The sequence below is a fragment of the Bos indicus genome, chromosome 15 (assembly GCF_029378745.1).
Source record: "Bos indicus isolate NIAB-ARS_2022 breed Sahiwal x Tharparkar chromosome 15, NIAB-ARS_B.indTharparkar_mat_pri_1.0, whole genome shotgun sequence".
Taxonomy (NCBI): Eukaryota; Metazoa; Chordata; class Mammalia; order Artiodactyla; family Bovidae; genus Bos; species Bos indicus.
The window spans coordinates 9,196,703-9,209,614 of record NC_091774.1 but is presented as its reverse complement, the minus strand read 5'-3'; the positions used below and the strand labels follow the sequence as shown (position 1 = coordinate 9,209,614).

The 12,912-nt window shown below is 37.2% G+C and overlaps 1 protein-coding gene across 2 annotated transcripts in view; it reads left to right on the top strand.

The window, feature by feature from the left end:
- The window catches only part of CNTN5 (contactin 5), a 1,681,138-nt gene that overhangs the window by 1,632,344 nt on the left and 35,882 nt on the right, over window positions 1-12,912 (top strand). For both annotated transcript variants that reach the window (XM_070803337.1, XM_070803338.1), the window contains exon 21: window positions 483-592. In XM_070803337.1, coding sequence (XP_070659438.1) covers window positions 483-592 — 110 coding nt within the window. The remainder of the gene's footprint in view (window positions 1-482; window positions 593-12,912) is intronic.

The window sequence follows — 12,912 nt, the reverse complement described above, 5'->3', positions numbered from 1 at the left end:
AAACCTACTAGCTAAGTATTCTCAATATGCCTGATGACAGATGATGGGACTAGAGCTCAGGAAGAAGTAAAGTAACTTGCCTGAAGGTAAATAATTTTCCAGAAGGCAAAAAACAACCTTAGCAAGCAAAAAAGCCAAGCCTGACTCCTAGTCCCTTCTTTTGATCATTATGCTAGTCTGGCAGACAATTTAAGTCAGATAATTTAACTTCTTCAGAAACATCCTAGTTAATCCAAGGATAAAGATCTTCTTCGCTTGTCTTGCTAGATTTATTTGTCATTGGTAAGGTACTGATGAGACTTGACCTCGGAGAAATCCAAAAAGATCATCTTTTTATCCTGTTGTGTTTTTCGTAATCACCAGAGCCCTTCATTTAAAAAATCAGGGAAAAGAAAGTAACACCTGTCATATTCAGGGGCAATGCTTTGGTAGGCGTAACTTGTTACCCCCGTGGTTTATTATTTCCATTTTCCTTCATACAGAACCCACTGCTGCTCCCACAGATGTCAAGGCTACAAGTGTATCTGTGTCAGAGATTCTTGTTGCATGGAAACATATTAAAGAGAGTCTAGGAAGACCACAGGGATTTGAGGTATGAACAGAATTCTTGAAAATAAGCCTTATTATTTCTGTTGCCATTGTTTTCTCCTGAAGAGATGGTTTGGTGACACTTTAACAAGATTACATTCCTTTGAAATTTTGCTCTATGGAAAATAAGAAATATACTATTTTACTGATATTATGCTGCTCATTAGCTGCCTGATTTTTCAGGATAGTAGTTTCCACAGCACCAGGCAAAGGTTTTTAAAAAATGAAAATAGATAGATCTTAACATGAAAACCAGGACCTACCAGCTGCTATTTACCAGTATCCAATTCCAGTTAAAAATATTCTTGTGTATTTCTGTCTCATAATTTAATGTATGAAACAAGGTTTCCTACTATACTGTTCATGGCACATCTTACCTCCAATGCTAACTTCTCCAATTTGCTTGAAACTTGGTAACCTGTACCTGTTTACTCAAATGGCTTTTTGCCCCTCACATTGTGTTGTTTTTAAACATAGTTATGCCAGCCTTATAATGGTGAACATTTTATAACAATTCATTGACTTCAGTAAAATTTTAGCCTCCACATGGACTCAAGGTCTGCAGGCAGTTTGTGAACTGGAGTATGCCACAAAAACTAGATCCCACGCTTTCATCCTGCTCTTATTGTTCCCTTTGCCAGTGAGGCATAGGATTAGAGGGGTAACTTATAAAATACAAAGAAGTAACATCCAATCCAAGATCGTAACTGTCTTTAAACTTTTAATGTTTACTTTTCTTATGTTTAAACTCCCACTTACAGATAATCATCTTGATTTTTGAACAATGATGTAATATAAGACTTGTATACCAACATAGTTTCCAGGCTAAAAATCACCTTTCTTTAATCCATTTGTGTTTTCAAATAATGCCTAAGAGTTATTTGATTAATATACGACTTGCTTTTGATAAAGATTACTGTGATTGGGAGTTTATACAATCTTCCTAAGAGTTACAGCAAAGGACATTTATAGAAAAACATTACTTATAAGTATCGTGGATTTATTTCTATAATTTTGCTTCAATTCATTGTTTGGCAATAATTCAATATGTATCATACCAGGATCACATGTTTGTTTTATTAAAATCTCTTTTTCTCACTATCTGTGCTGCAGGGACCATGTCTGTTTACCAGTGAATCTAAGGGCTGTGAATGCAATAAGTATTTGTTGAATGAGTGAATACGCTTCACGGTCAACCCCTTTTTGTCCCTCTGTAGGAGACATGGGAGTGGCATGCCCAGCTCCCCTTCACTGGGCCAGGGCGACATCCCCCAACTGCTGAGAACGTTGGCTGTATATTGAGAATTGTCCTCCACCGTTATTACCTGAAAAGATACCTTCCTCATAATCGGGCAACCCTAGGTCAATTACACTGATTGAAACTCCTCCCTTGATTCAAGGAGGAAACAACTTAATGGTGCGCATTATTATCCGGAGCCTTTGTCATGCACATCAGACCAAGGCTAGATTATCTGGGACCCCATTCTCGCTCAGTTCCCTCTCTTTCCCCATCCTCTTCTCCTCCCTTCCTTATAGATATTTACCTGCAAGCCTTCTCAATAAATCACAATGATCAAATCCCTCTCTCCAGGACTGCTTCTATGGAAGCCAATCTAAAACAACTACACAAGCATAGGTCCAAATGGAACATTGAATCAGAACATCTGGTGTACATACTTATAGAAAGTCAGAGTGTATTCTGTTGTACAGAACATGAGGATTCAGGCTTCTACATCTCAAAGTGGTGTTCCTCTCACACAGCCAGATCTTCAACTTTTTTCCCCTGTCTGTACGAATAGTGTGACATTCATATTCCCACCATGATTCACCTGTAATAACAGCTATTATCAGTGCTTCCCTGATGGCTCAGTTGGTTAAGAATCCGCAGGGGACCCTGGTTCGATTTCTGGGTTGGAAAGATATGCTGGAGGAGGGGTAGGCTACCCACTCAAATATTCTTGGGCTTCCCTTGTGGCTCAGCTGGCAAAGAATCTGCCTGCAATGTGGGAGACCTGGGTTTGATCCCTGGGTTGGGAAGATCCCCTGGAGAAGGGAAAGGCTACCCACTCCAGTATTCTGGCCTGAAGAATTCCATGGACTCCATGCATCCATGGGGTCGCAAAGAGTCAGACACAACTGAGTGATTTTCACTTTCAGCTTTTTCATATTCCCACCATGATTCACCTGTAATAACAGCTTCTCCAGAAATCACATAAGATCTAGATTTGTGCACAATCCTTCTCTTTCTAAATATAAATCACCATTCATTCAACAAATATTTATTGGAGGCATACCAAGTAACAGACACTCAGCTAGATGCTAGGGATAAAACAATGAGCAATTTGAAGTCCCCATTTTCATGATGCTTATGTTGTAGTAGGGAATGCCAACAATAAAGAAGCTAACAAATAAATATGTGGTATAATTTCAGTTGCTGATGTATACTCTGCAAAAAGAACTGCTCAAGAAGGTAGCATCGACTCTGTTGACTATAGAGGTTTAAAGAATCACAGTTCCCAGGTTGTGACATTTGACATGATCATATGAGAGATAGGGGGTGGGGGGCAGAGAGAATAGCGAACTCAAAGACTCTTACTTAAAAGCATCCTGACCTTGTTCAAAGAACAGAACAGGAGTAGTATTGGTGAGATAGCAGTAAACAACAGGGAGAGTGGTAGTGTGATGAAGAAAAATGGCCAGGACAAGAACAGGTTGGGTGGAATCAGTCTTGGGAACCACAGGGACTTTAGATTTTATCTTCAGTATAAGGAAAAACCATGAAAGGATTATGAACAAAGAAAGTCAAGCCAGGATCTGACTCATATTTTAAAAGGGTCTCTTGCTCTAGAGGGTAAAGAATAGACTCTAGAGAGGACCTCAGGAGATCAGTGGAAAAGCAGTCCTTCTGACCTAGTGGATGATGACTTTGCTCTTAACTAGAACAGTAGCAATGGAATCGATGAAACATGACCTTTTAAGATATATTTTGAGTGGAAGTGTGGCAAGATTTGATTATGAATTGGATGTAGACTATGAAAGAAAAGTCAAAGGTAATTCCAGAGCTATTTGACCCAAGAAACTGGGTGAATGACAAATCACTCACACACATAAGGAAGTCATGGAGAAGAGCATATTTTAGAGAAAAAATAGATATTAAAGATTCCGGGTTTGATTTGTTAAATTTTATACACATTCTTATTTCAAAAAAAGTTATCAATTAAGTCTTGTTTTAAGAGAAAGTTTAGAGATAGAGCTATCACTCTGAGGATTCATCAGTATATTAAGGGTTTTTATACATGTGCTAGCCGAGATCATTGAGTATTGATAAAGATGTCTGAGGATTGAGCCCTAGAGTCCCTGACCATTTGGAACAGAAGAAAGAAAGAGGATATGGCCAAAGAAACTACAGGAGACACGAAGAAGTTCAAAAGCCAAGAAAATAATTTTAAGATGGTGTGTTCTACTGAGTCTAACAAAAGCTGTTAAGAAATTCGGAATAGTGAGGCCTGAGACTGTCCAATGGATATAGCAACGCAGAGATCCTACTGACCACAGTGATGCCAATGATCAAGGTTTGACTAAAGAACAAGGTCAAGATCACTCCGGAACTACACTCAAGAGTGTCAGAGCACAAAGTTTTTGCTAAATCTATATTATTCAAAATGACAACTTACAAGCAAAAATGGAATATCCTTAAAGATATAAGTGAATAGGGATTAATCAAATTCTGAAGCAATCATCACATGACTGAATTCTTAATTATAATAAATCAAGGCAAATTCTGACAACTAGTTTTATATGTAGAAACAACACAGAATCCATGGGCACAATAGCAGTTATACTATTTTATAGTACATTATAAATTGAAGTTTTAAAATGATGGTATCTTGTCACCAAAAAGAATCAATATCTTGTTATTGGGAGTATCAAATGTATGCTTTTATGATCAGAAAATAATTAAAACCTTCAGGACCACCATGGTGGTTAAAAATCCACCTTTCAGTGTGGGGTACATGGGTTCACTCTCTGGTCAGGGAACTGAGTTCCCACATGCTTCAGAGCAACCGGGCCCTTGCGTGGTGATTACTGAGCCCCCAGGCCACAACGAGAGGTGTATGCTCTGCAACTAAAGATTCACATGATGCAGCAAAAGATCCTGTGTGCCACAACTAAGATCTACTGCGGCCAAATAAAAGACAATAATTGAAAACCTTATATAATTCAATGGCCAAATATGACATTGTTATTTTAAACAAAATATAGGCAGCAAAGATTGTTTATAAATATATACTATCTCATAATTGCATAGATGCATGTAGATTTTTAAAATATGATATAAGTGAAACTTACCAGCATTACTCTCCCACCCTCTCTTTTTCCTGCCCTCTCCCTCCCTTTAAAAAAAAACCCCTACCTCTGTTCTTCACCTTACCACTTCAGAGCTTACTGTTGTCATTGACTCCTCGTCTTTTTAAAAAACCAATACAATATTGTAAAGTTAAATAAAATAAAATTTAAAAATAAATAAATAAATAATATATCCTCAACTAAATATTTATAAAACTTACTAACCCCTAAAACTTAATGTTTCATCGCCTCGCTGTCCCCCTCCTGTATTGCATCCCAATCACAATATTGTTATATTTACCAATAGTGTAATTCCAAGCATAGTAACAGTGAAGCAAGTACATGCTTTTGTCACCAAAGTAATGAGACTAGTTTTAAACTGTCAGTCCTCTGGGTAATTTTTCTAGCTCACATTGCAGTTTTACCTGCAATGTTTAAAGCAGTTACTTTAAAAGCACTAATGGTGTGCCATTTTGAAAATAGTGGAGACGGTGTTTCGAGCCAGCTCTCTTGTTTTTCCTGAACTGAATGTGTGAGTAAGAGAGAAAAGGTTTTGCTGTTATGAATACTTCATCCTAATGAATACAAGTAAGTAAGTAAAATAATATATGTAGGTAACAGTATATATAGCTAGCAATACATGCAGAAATGCAAAGTTCCTTTAAGGAACAGAAGGAGAAGGAGTAACTAGACCTTGATGAACAGTGGTATAAGTAGAATTTAAAGCAGTCAGAATTAGGTGAGCAGAAACAGATTATAAAGGGATAAATAGATCATGAGAAGAGTTTGTATTTTATTTCAAATACAATGAAAAGCCATCAGGGCAATTTTAGGAGGAGACTGACAATGTCTGATTTACATTTTTTAAGATATTACTCTGGCTGCTGTTCCATGCAGAATAAAAGGGCAAGAGGAGAAAGGTCAGGAGTCGAATCAGGAGGTTATTGCAATAAGCCATGCAAGAAATTATGATAACTTAGACTAAGGTCGTAAGAGTGAAGCAGGAGGAAAGTAGACTTATTTTAGAGGCAGGGCTGGCAGAATTTCCTGATTGATCAGACATGGAGGGAAAGAAAATGATGATTCTCATATCGGGCTTGGTCAAATGGATGCATAGTGGTGCCATTTATTAAGTAATAACAATAACAATACATTTTTAAAAGGGAAAACCTGGACAAAGAAGAGATTTGAAAGTGAGAAATAAAGAAGTGTGTTTCAGCTAAAAATCAAATTTGCGATGCCTAGTGGATATCTAAGAGAATAAGTCAAATAAACAATAGGCTAAGTGAGTTTACAGTCTAATTAGGAGATCAGAGCTGAAGACACAAGGGGGCAATCACAGGGCTGGTATATAAAACCTTTCTACTACATGAATGGACAAATTTCCAGAAAGGGGAAAGAAGAGAAAACAAGAAGAGATATGAAGGGAGAGATTGCCTGTGACCTGGTGCACTCAGCATATAGAGGTTTAGCTGAAGGAAAAGAATCATCAAGGAGAATAACAAGGAGAGATCAGCTTGATGGGGGGAAAATCAGGTGTGTGAGGGATCAAAGAAAGTAAAAGAGCTAATCAAAAAGAAGCAAATGGTCAGTTGTGTTTAAACTTGCTAAGAAATCAAGTGAGATCAAAGCAAAAAAGTGTCTAACTGTTTAGAGGTCACTGGTGATCTTCTGAAAAATTTCACAATTAAATGAATGATCAATATCCCTTATGTTACCAATTTAGTTACGTACAACAGGCAATGGTTGGGGGTGGGGGGACTCTTTTTTTCAGATATAAAATACCCTTAAGATCAAGCAGTATGCTATGCTATGCTAAGTCACTTCAGTCGTGTCCGACTCTGTGCAACCCCATAGACGGCAGCCCACCAGGCTCCCCCATCCCTGGGATTCTCCAGGCAAGAACACTGGAGTGGGCTGCCATTTCCTTCTCCAATGCATGAAAGTGAAAAGTGAAAGTGAAGTCACTCAGTCGTGTCCGATTCTTAGAGACCCCATGGACTGCAGCCTACCAGGCTCCTCCATCCATGGGATGTACCTGTATATAGTTTACTTGGCTCTGAAATGTTTGTGTTTTCTCTTCTATTAATCTTGGGAGGCTACCCCCAAGCAAGGTCATTTAGAAGGAAGATGGAGCAATAGTCATCAAAGGCAATAAAGTCCTTAAAGCCCTTATAGCATCACTTGATCTCCCCTGCTGAGTGCTCCTCACTATGCTCTCCTTCCCCTGTTCTCACTCAGTGCTCCTGGGTTGACTCACAGCCTGACTCTGATTGTGACCCAGATTGTCAGACAGATCCGAATCGTGTTTGTCCCTGGTCTGAATTTCTGTGTGTTTTGTCTGGATCTCAGTTATCATTTCTTACTCATTCATTTATTTATCCATGTGATAGTTGTTGAATACCTGCTTTGTTTTGGTGCAGTGCGTGGGGTAAAGCAATAAGTAAAATAGACAAGGTCCCTGCCTTTAGGAAGCTCACAGTCTAGCAAGGGAAACTCTTATTTCACTCTCCTTCATTTTTGTTTTTTTGGGATTTTATTGCTGTTGTTGTTTGGTAAGTCCTGGCAGCTCCTTTTGTTTAATGAAATGGTTTTGACATTCTTTTTCCTGATGAAGCCAGACCTATAGGGCAGGAGTAAGGATCTCAGTGGGAGGGTTTCCCTAACACCATCTGTCAATTTCCTACCTACAGTTGGCATTGTTGTCTTTTATAAGGAAGCCTCCATTACATCTTAATTTAGGAAGTAATGAATCAAGCATTTTGACTTAAACTATAGTCATCAGCAACTAACACTTGCAAATACATTAACCAAGTAATTCAAATCAAACTGATTAATTTTTGTTATTAAAATGATTAATTGCTCTATCTAACAGAATGGTCAAAACAATTGATATAGTAGAAATAGCAATGCATAAAGACCGGGTCAGAATGATGACAGCCCCTAGCTCGACAGAAAATAAAATGACTTTACAGTAAAGGGCTTCAGGAAATTTTAGTAATGTCATCCCTTTTAATTTATAAGTGGGTCCACCCATGGAATTTCTAAATGTCACAATTAGGCTAGATTAGAACTCTGTTACGAGTTCTAATAGGTGGTCTTTTTACCTAGCTTTTAAAACTGCCTTCTATAAATCTAGTATTACCTCACAAAAATTGCCATCTGAGGGAAAGAGTATGAAATCACAAATACAGACACCAATCCATCTAATTATATTTTACAAATATTTGAACTGTTTTGTTGACATTATCTTAAAACCACCCGTTTGAGAAGTTTGATTACTTACATGGAAGTAGCTTGAAATTTCATGGCTACAGAGACTAAACGCAGAAATCGTTGACATTGAGATATGTGAAATTTCTAGCTCTGACATGCAGCATGATTGAAAATCAGAAGTGAGCTATATTTATGGAATGATTTTGATTTTTGAATTACCATGACTATCCCATCTGGATTGCCATCCCTGTCACTGGCCCATGCAGGTAAATTATTAGATTCAGTTTGGAATTTATGAACCCACCAGCATTAAGTGTCCTGTGAACAGTAATTCCTGAATCCTAGAGCAGAACCTCTCAAGCTTTTCTGAGAAAATCAGTATTTTATGTGCATCCAAAATCAGAACAGATGCCAGTATAGCCAAGAAAAAAAAAGGAAAGAGTCAGTCGCTCAGTCCTGTCTGACTCTTTTTGACCCCACGGACTATATAGCCCACCAGGCTCCTCTGTCCATGGAATTCTCTAGGCAACAATGCTTGGGTAGATAGCCGTTGACTTCTCCAGGGGATCTTCCTGACCCAGGGATCAAACCCAGGTCTTCCACATTACAGGCAAATTCTTTACTGTCTGAGCCACCAGGGAAGCCCATTTTTTCCTCTGATTTTCCCAAATTGAGAGAAATGACAAAGGAAATTAAGTGCTAATGGAATACTGAATGATTATTTATTGTTATTTCTTCACTAATCAAGTAAACACTTAATAGGTGTTTATTTTAAAATTTAAAATTTAATTTTAAAATAAGTTTATTTAGTATAAGGCATTGGGCTAGGCAGTAGAAATGCAAAAATCATTCAAATCTAGTTCTTACTCTTAAAAAGATCACAGTTTAATATTGTGGGATGTTTATGGAAAATATAAGTAAACAAATTGAAGCTTTTGAATCGTGCTGGAGAAGATACTTGAGAGTCCCTCGGACAGCAAGGAGATCAAACCAGTCAATCCTAAAGGAAGTAAACCCTAAATGTTCATTGGAAGAGCTGTTGCTGAAGCTAAGGTTCCAATACATGGGCTACCTGATGCGAAAAGCTGACTCACTGGAAAAGATCATGATGCTGGGAAAGACTGAGGCAAAAGGAGGAGGGGGTGATAGGAGATGAGATGATTATATAGTGTCACCAACTCAATGGGCATAAATTTGAGCAAACTCTGGGAGACAGTGAAGGACAGGGCAGCCTGGCATGCTGCAGTCCATGGGGTCGCAAAGTGAGACACAACTTAGCAACTGAAAAACAACAAAGTAAACAAAAGGCAGAGAGGAAGAACATTGGAACAAGATAATTCTTATCTCCATAATAACCCTGGGACTCCTTAGCATCCTGATATTCTGGAGAAACATTCCTGAAAATAAACCCATGCCAATGCCCTTCAGGAGCATGTTTCTGTTTGCATGAACATATGCCTCTGTCCCTGAATGTCCTCAATTTTCCTAAATAAAACAATAAATTATTAATAAAAATTTTACTGAATAAACTGAAAAAGGAATTTTAGAAATATTTTATGTATTATATAATTTGCCTGTGAAACATAATTCCCCATGACTATGAAGTTAACGGTATTCATATTCATTGTGGCCTTTTTGAAAGATTTTTATTAACTATGTATTTTAATGGCTGGGTTCATTTCAGCAATAAGCAACAATGTATTTTTATAGCAAGGAGAAAAGTACACGGTGTCCTGGTTCTGATTTCAAAGTTTTTCATCCTTACTATTAAGAAGAATGAAAGGTAAAACAGTTTGTCCCATTTTATAATTCTCACTAAAAGACACCCCTAGCGACTCCTTTTCCTGGGCTATGTTCAAGACTTGCATGTATTTATTTCAGATCTTCCAGAGGATATGTAACTTAGAAGTTCATTTTAGACGTGTCACTAAAGCTATTTCCACTTATTGATTGCACTGAAAAGATGCCAATTGTGTTTTGATCTTTAAAATAAGTTGTAGTGGAGATTTCTTAAGGCGAAAAGGGATGAGATTGTTCTTGTATTTTATTTTATGTTCTGACTCTAATCATCAGAGCAGGAGACCAGAAAAAAAAAAAAAAAAAAATGGTCCTCACTGTTGTCTGACAATAATTCTTACTAGGCAGATTGCATTTAATTGGTATAGCAGAGGTTGCAAGGGTATGTGTGTATGTGTGTGGAAAATGGAATTTCAGACATAAATTAAAGAGGAAAAGAAGCCAAAATGAAACCAGTTACCAAAAAGTAAAAACAAAGACGTGTTTTATTTTCCAAAGGTGGTGTGTAGCAGCTATTTTTGCAGATTCTCTTTAGCTTTTTGTCATTACTATATGATAAGAAAAAAAAACTAAACAGTGAGAAGAAACTATTTCTACCCTTCCTTTTCTGAAATTCTGTGAACTCTGAAAAAAATCAAATAGCTTTCATGTTTCTATCATTAGATTTCTTTCTTGGGTTATTTTCAGAGACTAGGAGGCTAACTAAAACTATTTATGTTTTCCAAAAATCAGCAGATCGAAGGAAACTGAAGAAGCAACATTTCAGTTACTTAACTTATTCTGTCTCTTGTCCTATTGAAAAGCTATCCTGTTTTCTCGACATAGCATGCAAGCATGCATTGGAGAAGGACATGGCAACCCACTCCAGTATCCTTGCCTAGAGAATCCCAAGGACCGAGGAGCCTGGTGGGCTGCCGTCTATGGAGTCGCAGAGAGTCAGACACGACCGAAGTGACTTAGCAGCAGCAGCGGCAGCAGAGTTCTTTTAGAAAATAATGAATAACTCAGTTTATACTGTTTGTTTTTCATTTGCTTCTAGATACATTTATTGATGGAGAAAATTCTCTTACCCAAATCACTTTTCAAATTTCCATTCTTAAACTTTTATAAATCATTTTATTTAAATAATATTAAAATATATGCCCAAATATATTGTCTTATCCACATAAAGAACCCAAGGGTATGAATTATATCTCTTATCAAAATCAAAAGCATTTCTTATTTTTTCACTCCTTGACACAGATGTGAATTGGTGCAACCTCAAAACAGGGTGTTTTCCTCAGTCCTAAATCCAGCCATCCCGAGCTCATCATGTGACCATCCACAGTCTTACTCTCTATCATATAATGCACATTCATGCAAAAAATAAAATAACAAATGTGGATATCAATCCATTTAATTTTACCAATACTGGGAACAGATTCTTTGAGATTCTCTTAGAATGACCCATATGAGAATTACCAAATTACAGCAAACTTTTCCTTTTGAGAGCTAGGTTTATAACTTAAATACTTGACAACATACGTGTGGCATAGAGGTCTTAATTCAGTGGGTATTGAAGAAATACATACATACATGGGCTTGCTTACTATACTAAGAAATAGAGAAATATCATAAAGTGTTTTAACATGAACACACAAAGGAAGCTTTGCCAAAGACATACTAGCATTATAAAAATGCCAATTACTAATTGACTAATTGTTAGTTACAAAATGGCCAAGACTCTATTTTCAAAGGGGAAGATATTTTTTTAATCTATATACAGAAAAAATGCACAAATCATAAATGCACAGCTGAATGAATTACCACAAATTGAACATACCTGTGTAAGCACATTCCAGGTCATGAAACAAATGTTAGTAAAAACTGGAGACTCATTTTGTGTCTCCTATAGTCACTATTCTTAATCTCCAAAAATCCCAAAAAACATCTTACTTCTGATTGATTTTGCTACTTCTGGGAACCCTAGGGAGTTTTTATATTTTGTGTTTTCCCCTCAACAGTATATTGGTAAGATTCATTTATATTATTACAGGCTTTCTCTTAAAAGTTCACTTGTGAGTATTCCACAATTTATTTATCATTCTTCCATTGATGGACGTTTGTTTACAGTTTGGGTATGTTATGAATAGACTGAGTATATAAAACAGTTTTGGTAGGATTATCCACTTGCAATATCAAATCTAATGATCATTATATAGCTTTCATTTTTTAGGCCTTCTTTGATCTTTGTCTACACTGACCTTGCAGATCTTTTTTTGCTTTATTCCTATTTAATCTTTTCATTGTAATATAACCATAATCATTGATTTTATCATATTTTTATTTAACTTTGTGCTGTGAAATATTTACACATGTGAAATATACAAAAGAGTATACTGAATTTCTACTCAACACTTGTCTTCAATAATTATGAATTAATGAATAATTGGGCTTAATAATGAATAATCTGTTTTATATATGTGTGCCTGTGTGTGTTAGTTGTAAAGACTCTTTGCAGCTCCATGGACTGTAGCCCAACAGGCTTCTATGTCCATGGAATTCTCCAGGCAAGAATACTGGAGTAGGTTGCCATTTCCTTCTCCAGGGAATCTCCCTCACCCAGGGATTGAACCCAGGTCTCCTGAATTGCAGGCAGATTCTTTATTGTCTGACCCACCAGGGGAGCCACGTGAAACCATATATAAACAGCAGGTAAAGAATCTGCCTGCCAATGTAGGAAACCAAGTTTCCATCCCTGAGTCAGGAAGATCCCCTGGAGAAGGAAATGGCAATCCACTCCAGTATTCTTGCCTGGAGAATTCCATGGACAGAGGAACCGGGTGGGCTACAATCTTTGGGGTCGCAAAGAGTTGGACATGACTGAGCAACTATCATTTTCACTTTCAGTCAATCCTAGGGCTTCCCTGGTGACTCAGTAGTAAAGAATTCACCTGCCAATGCAGGACACAGGGCTTCAATCCC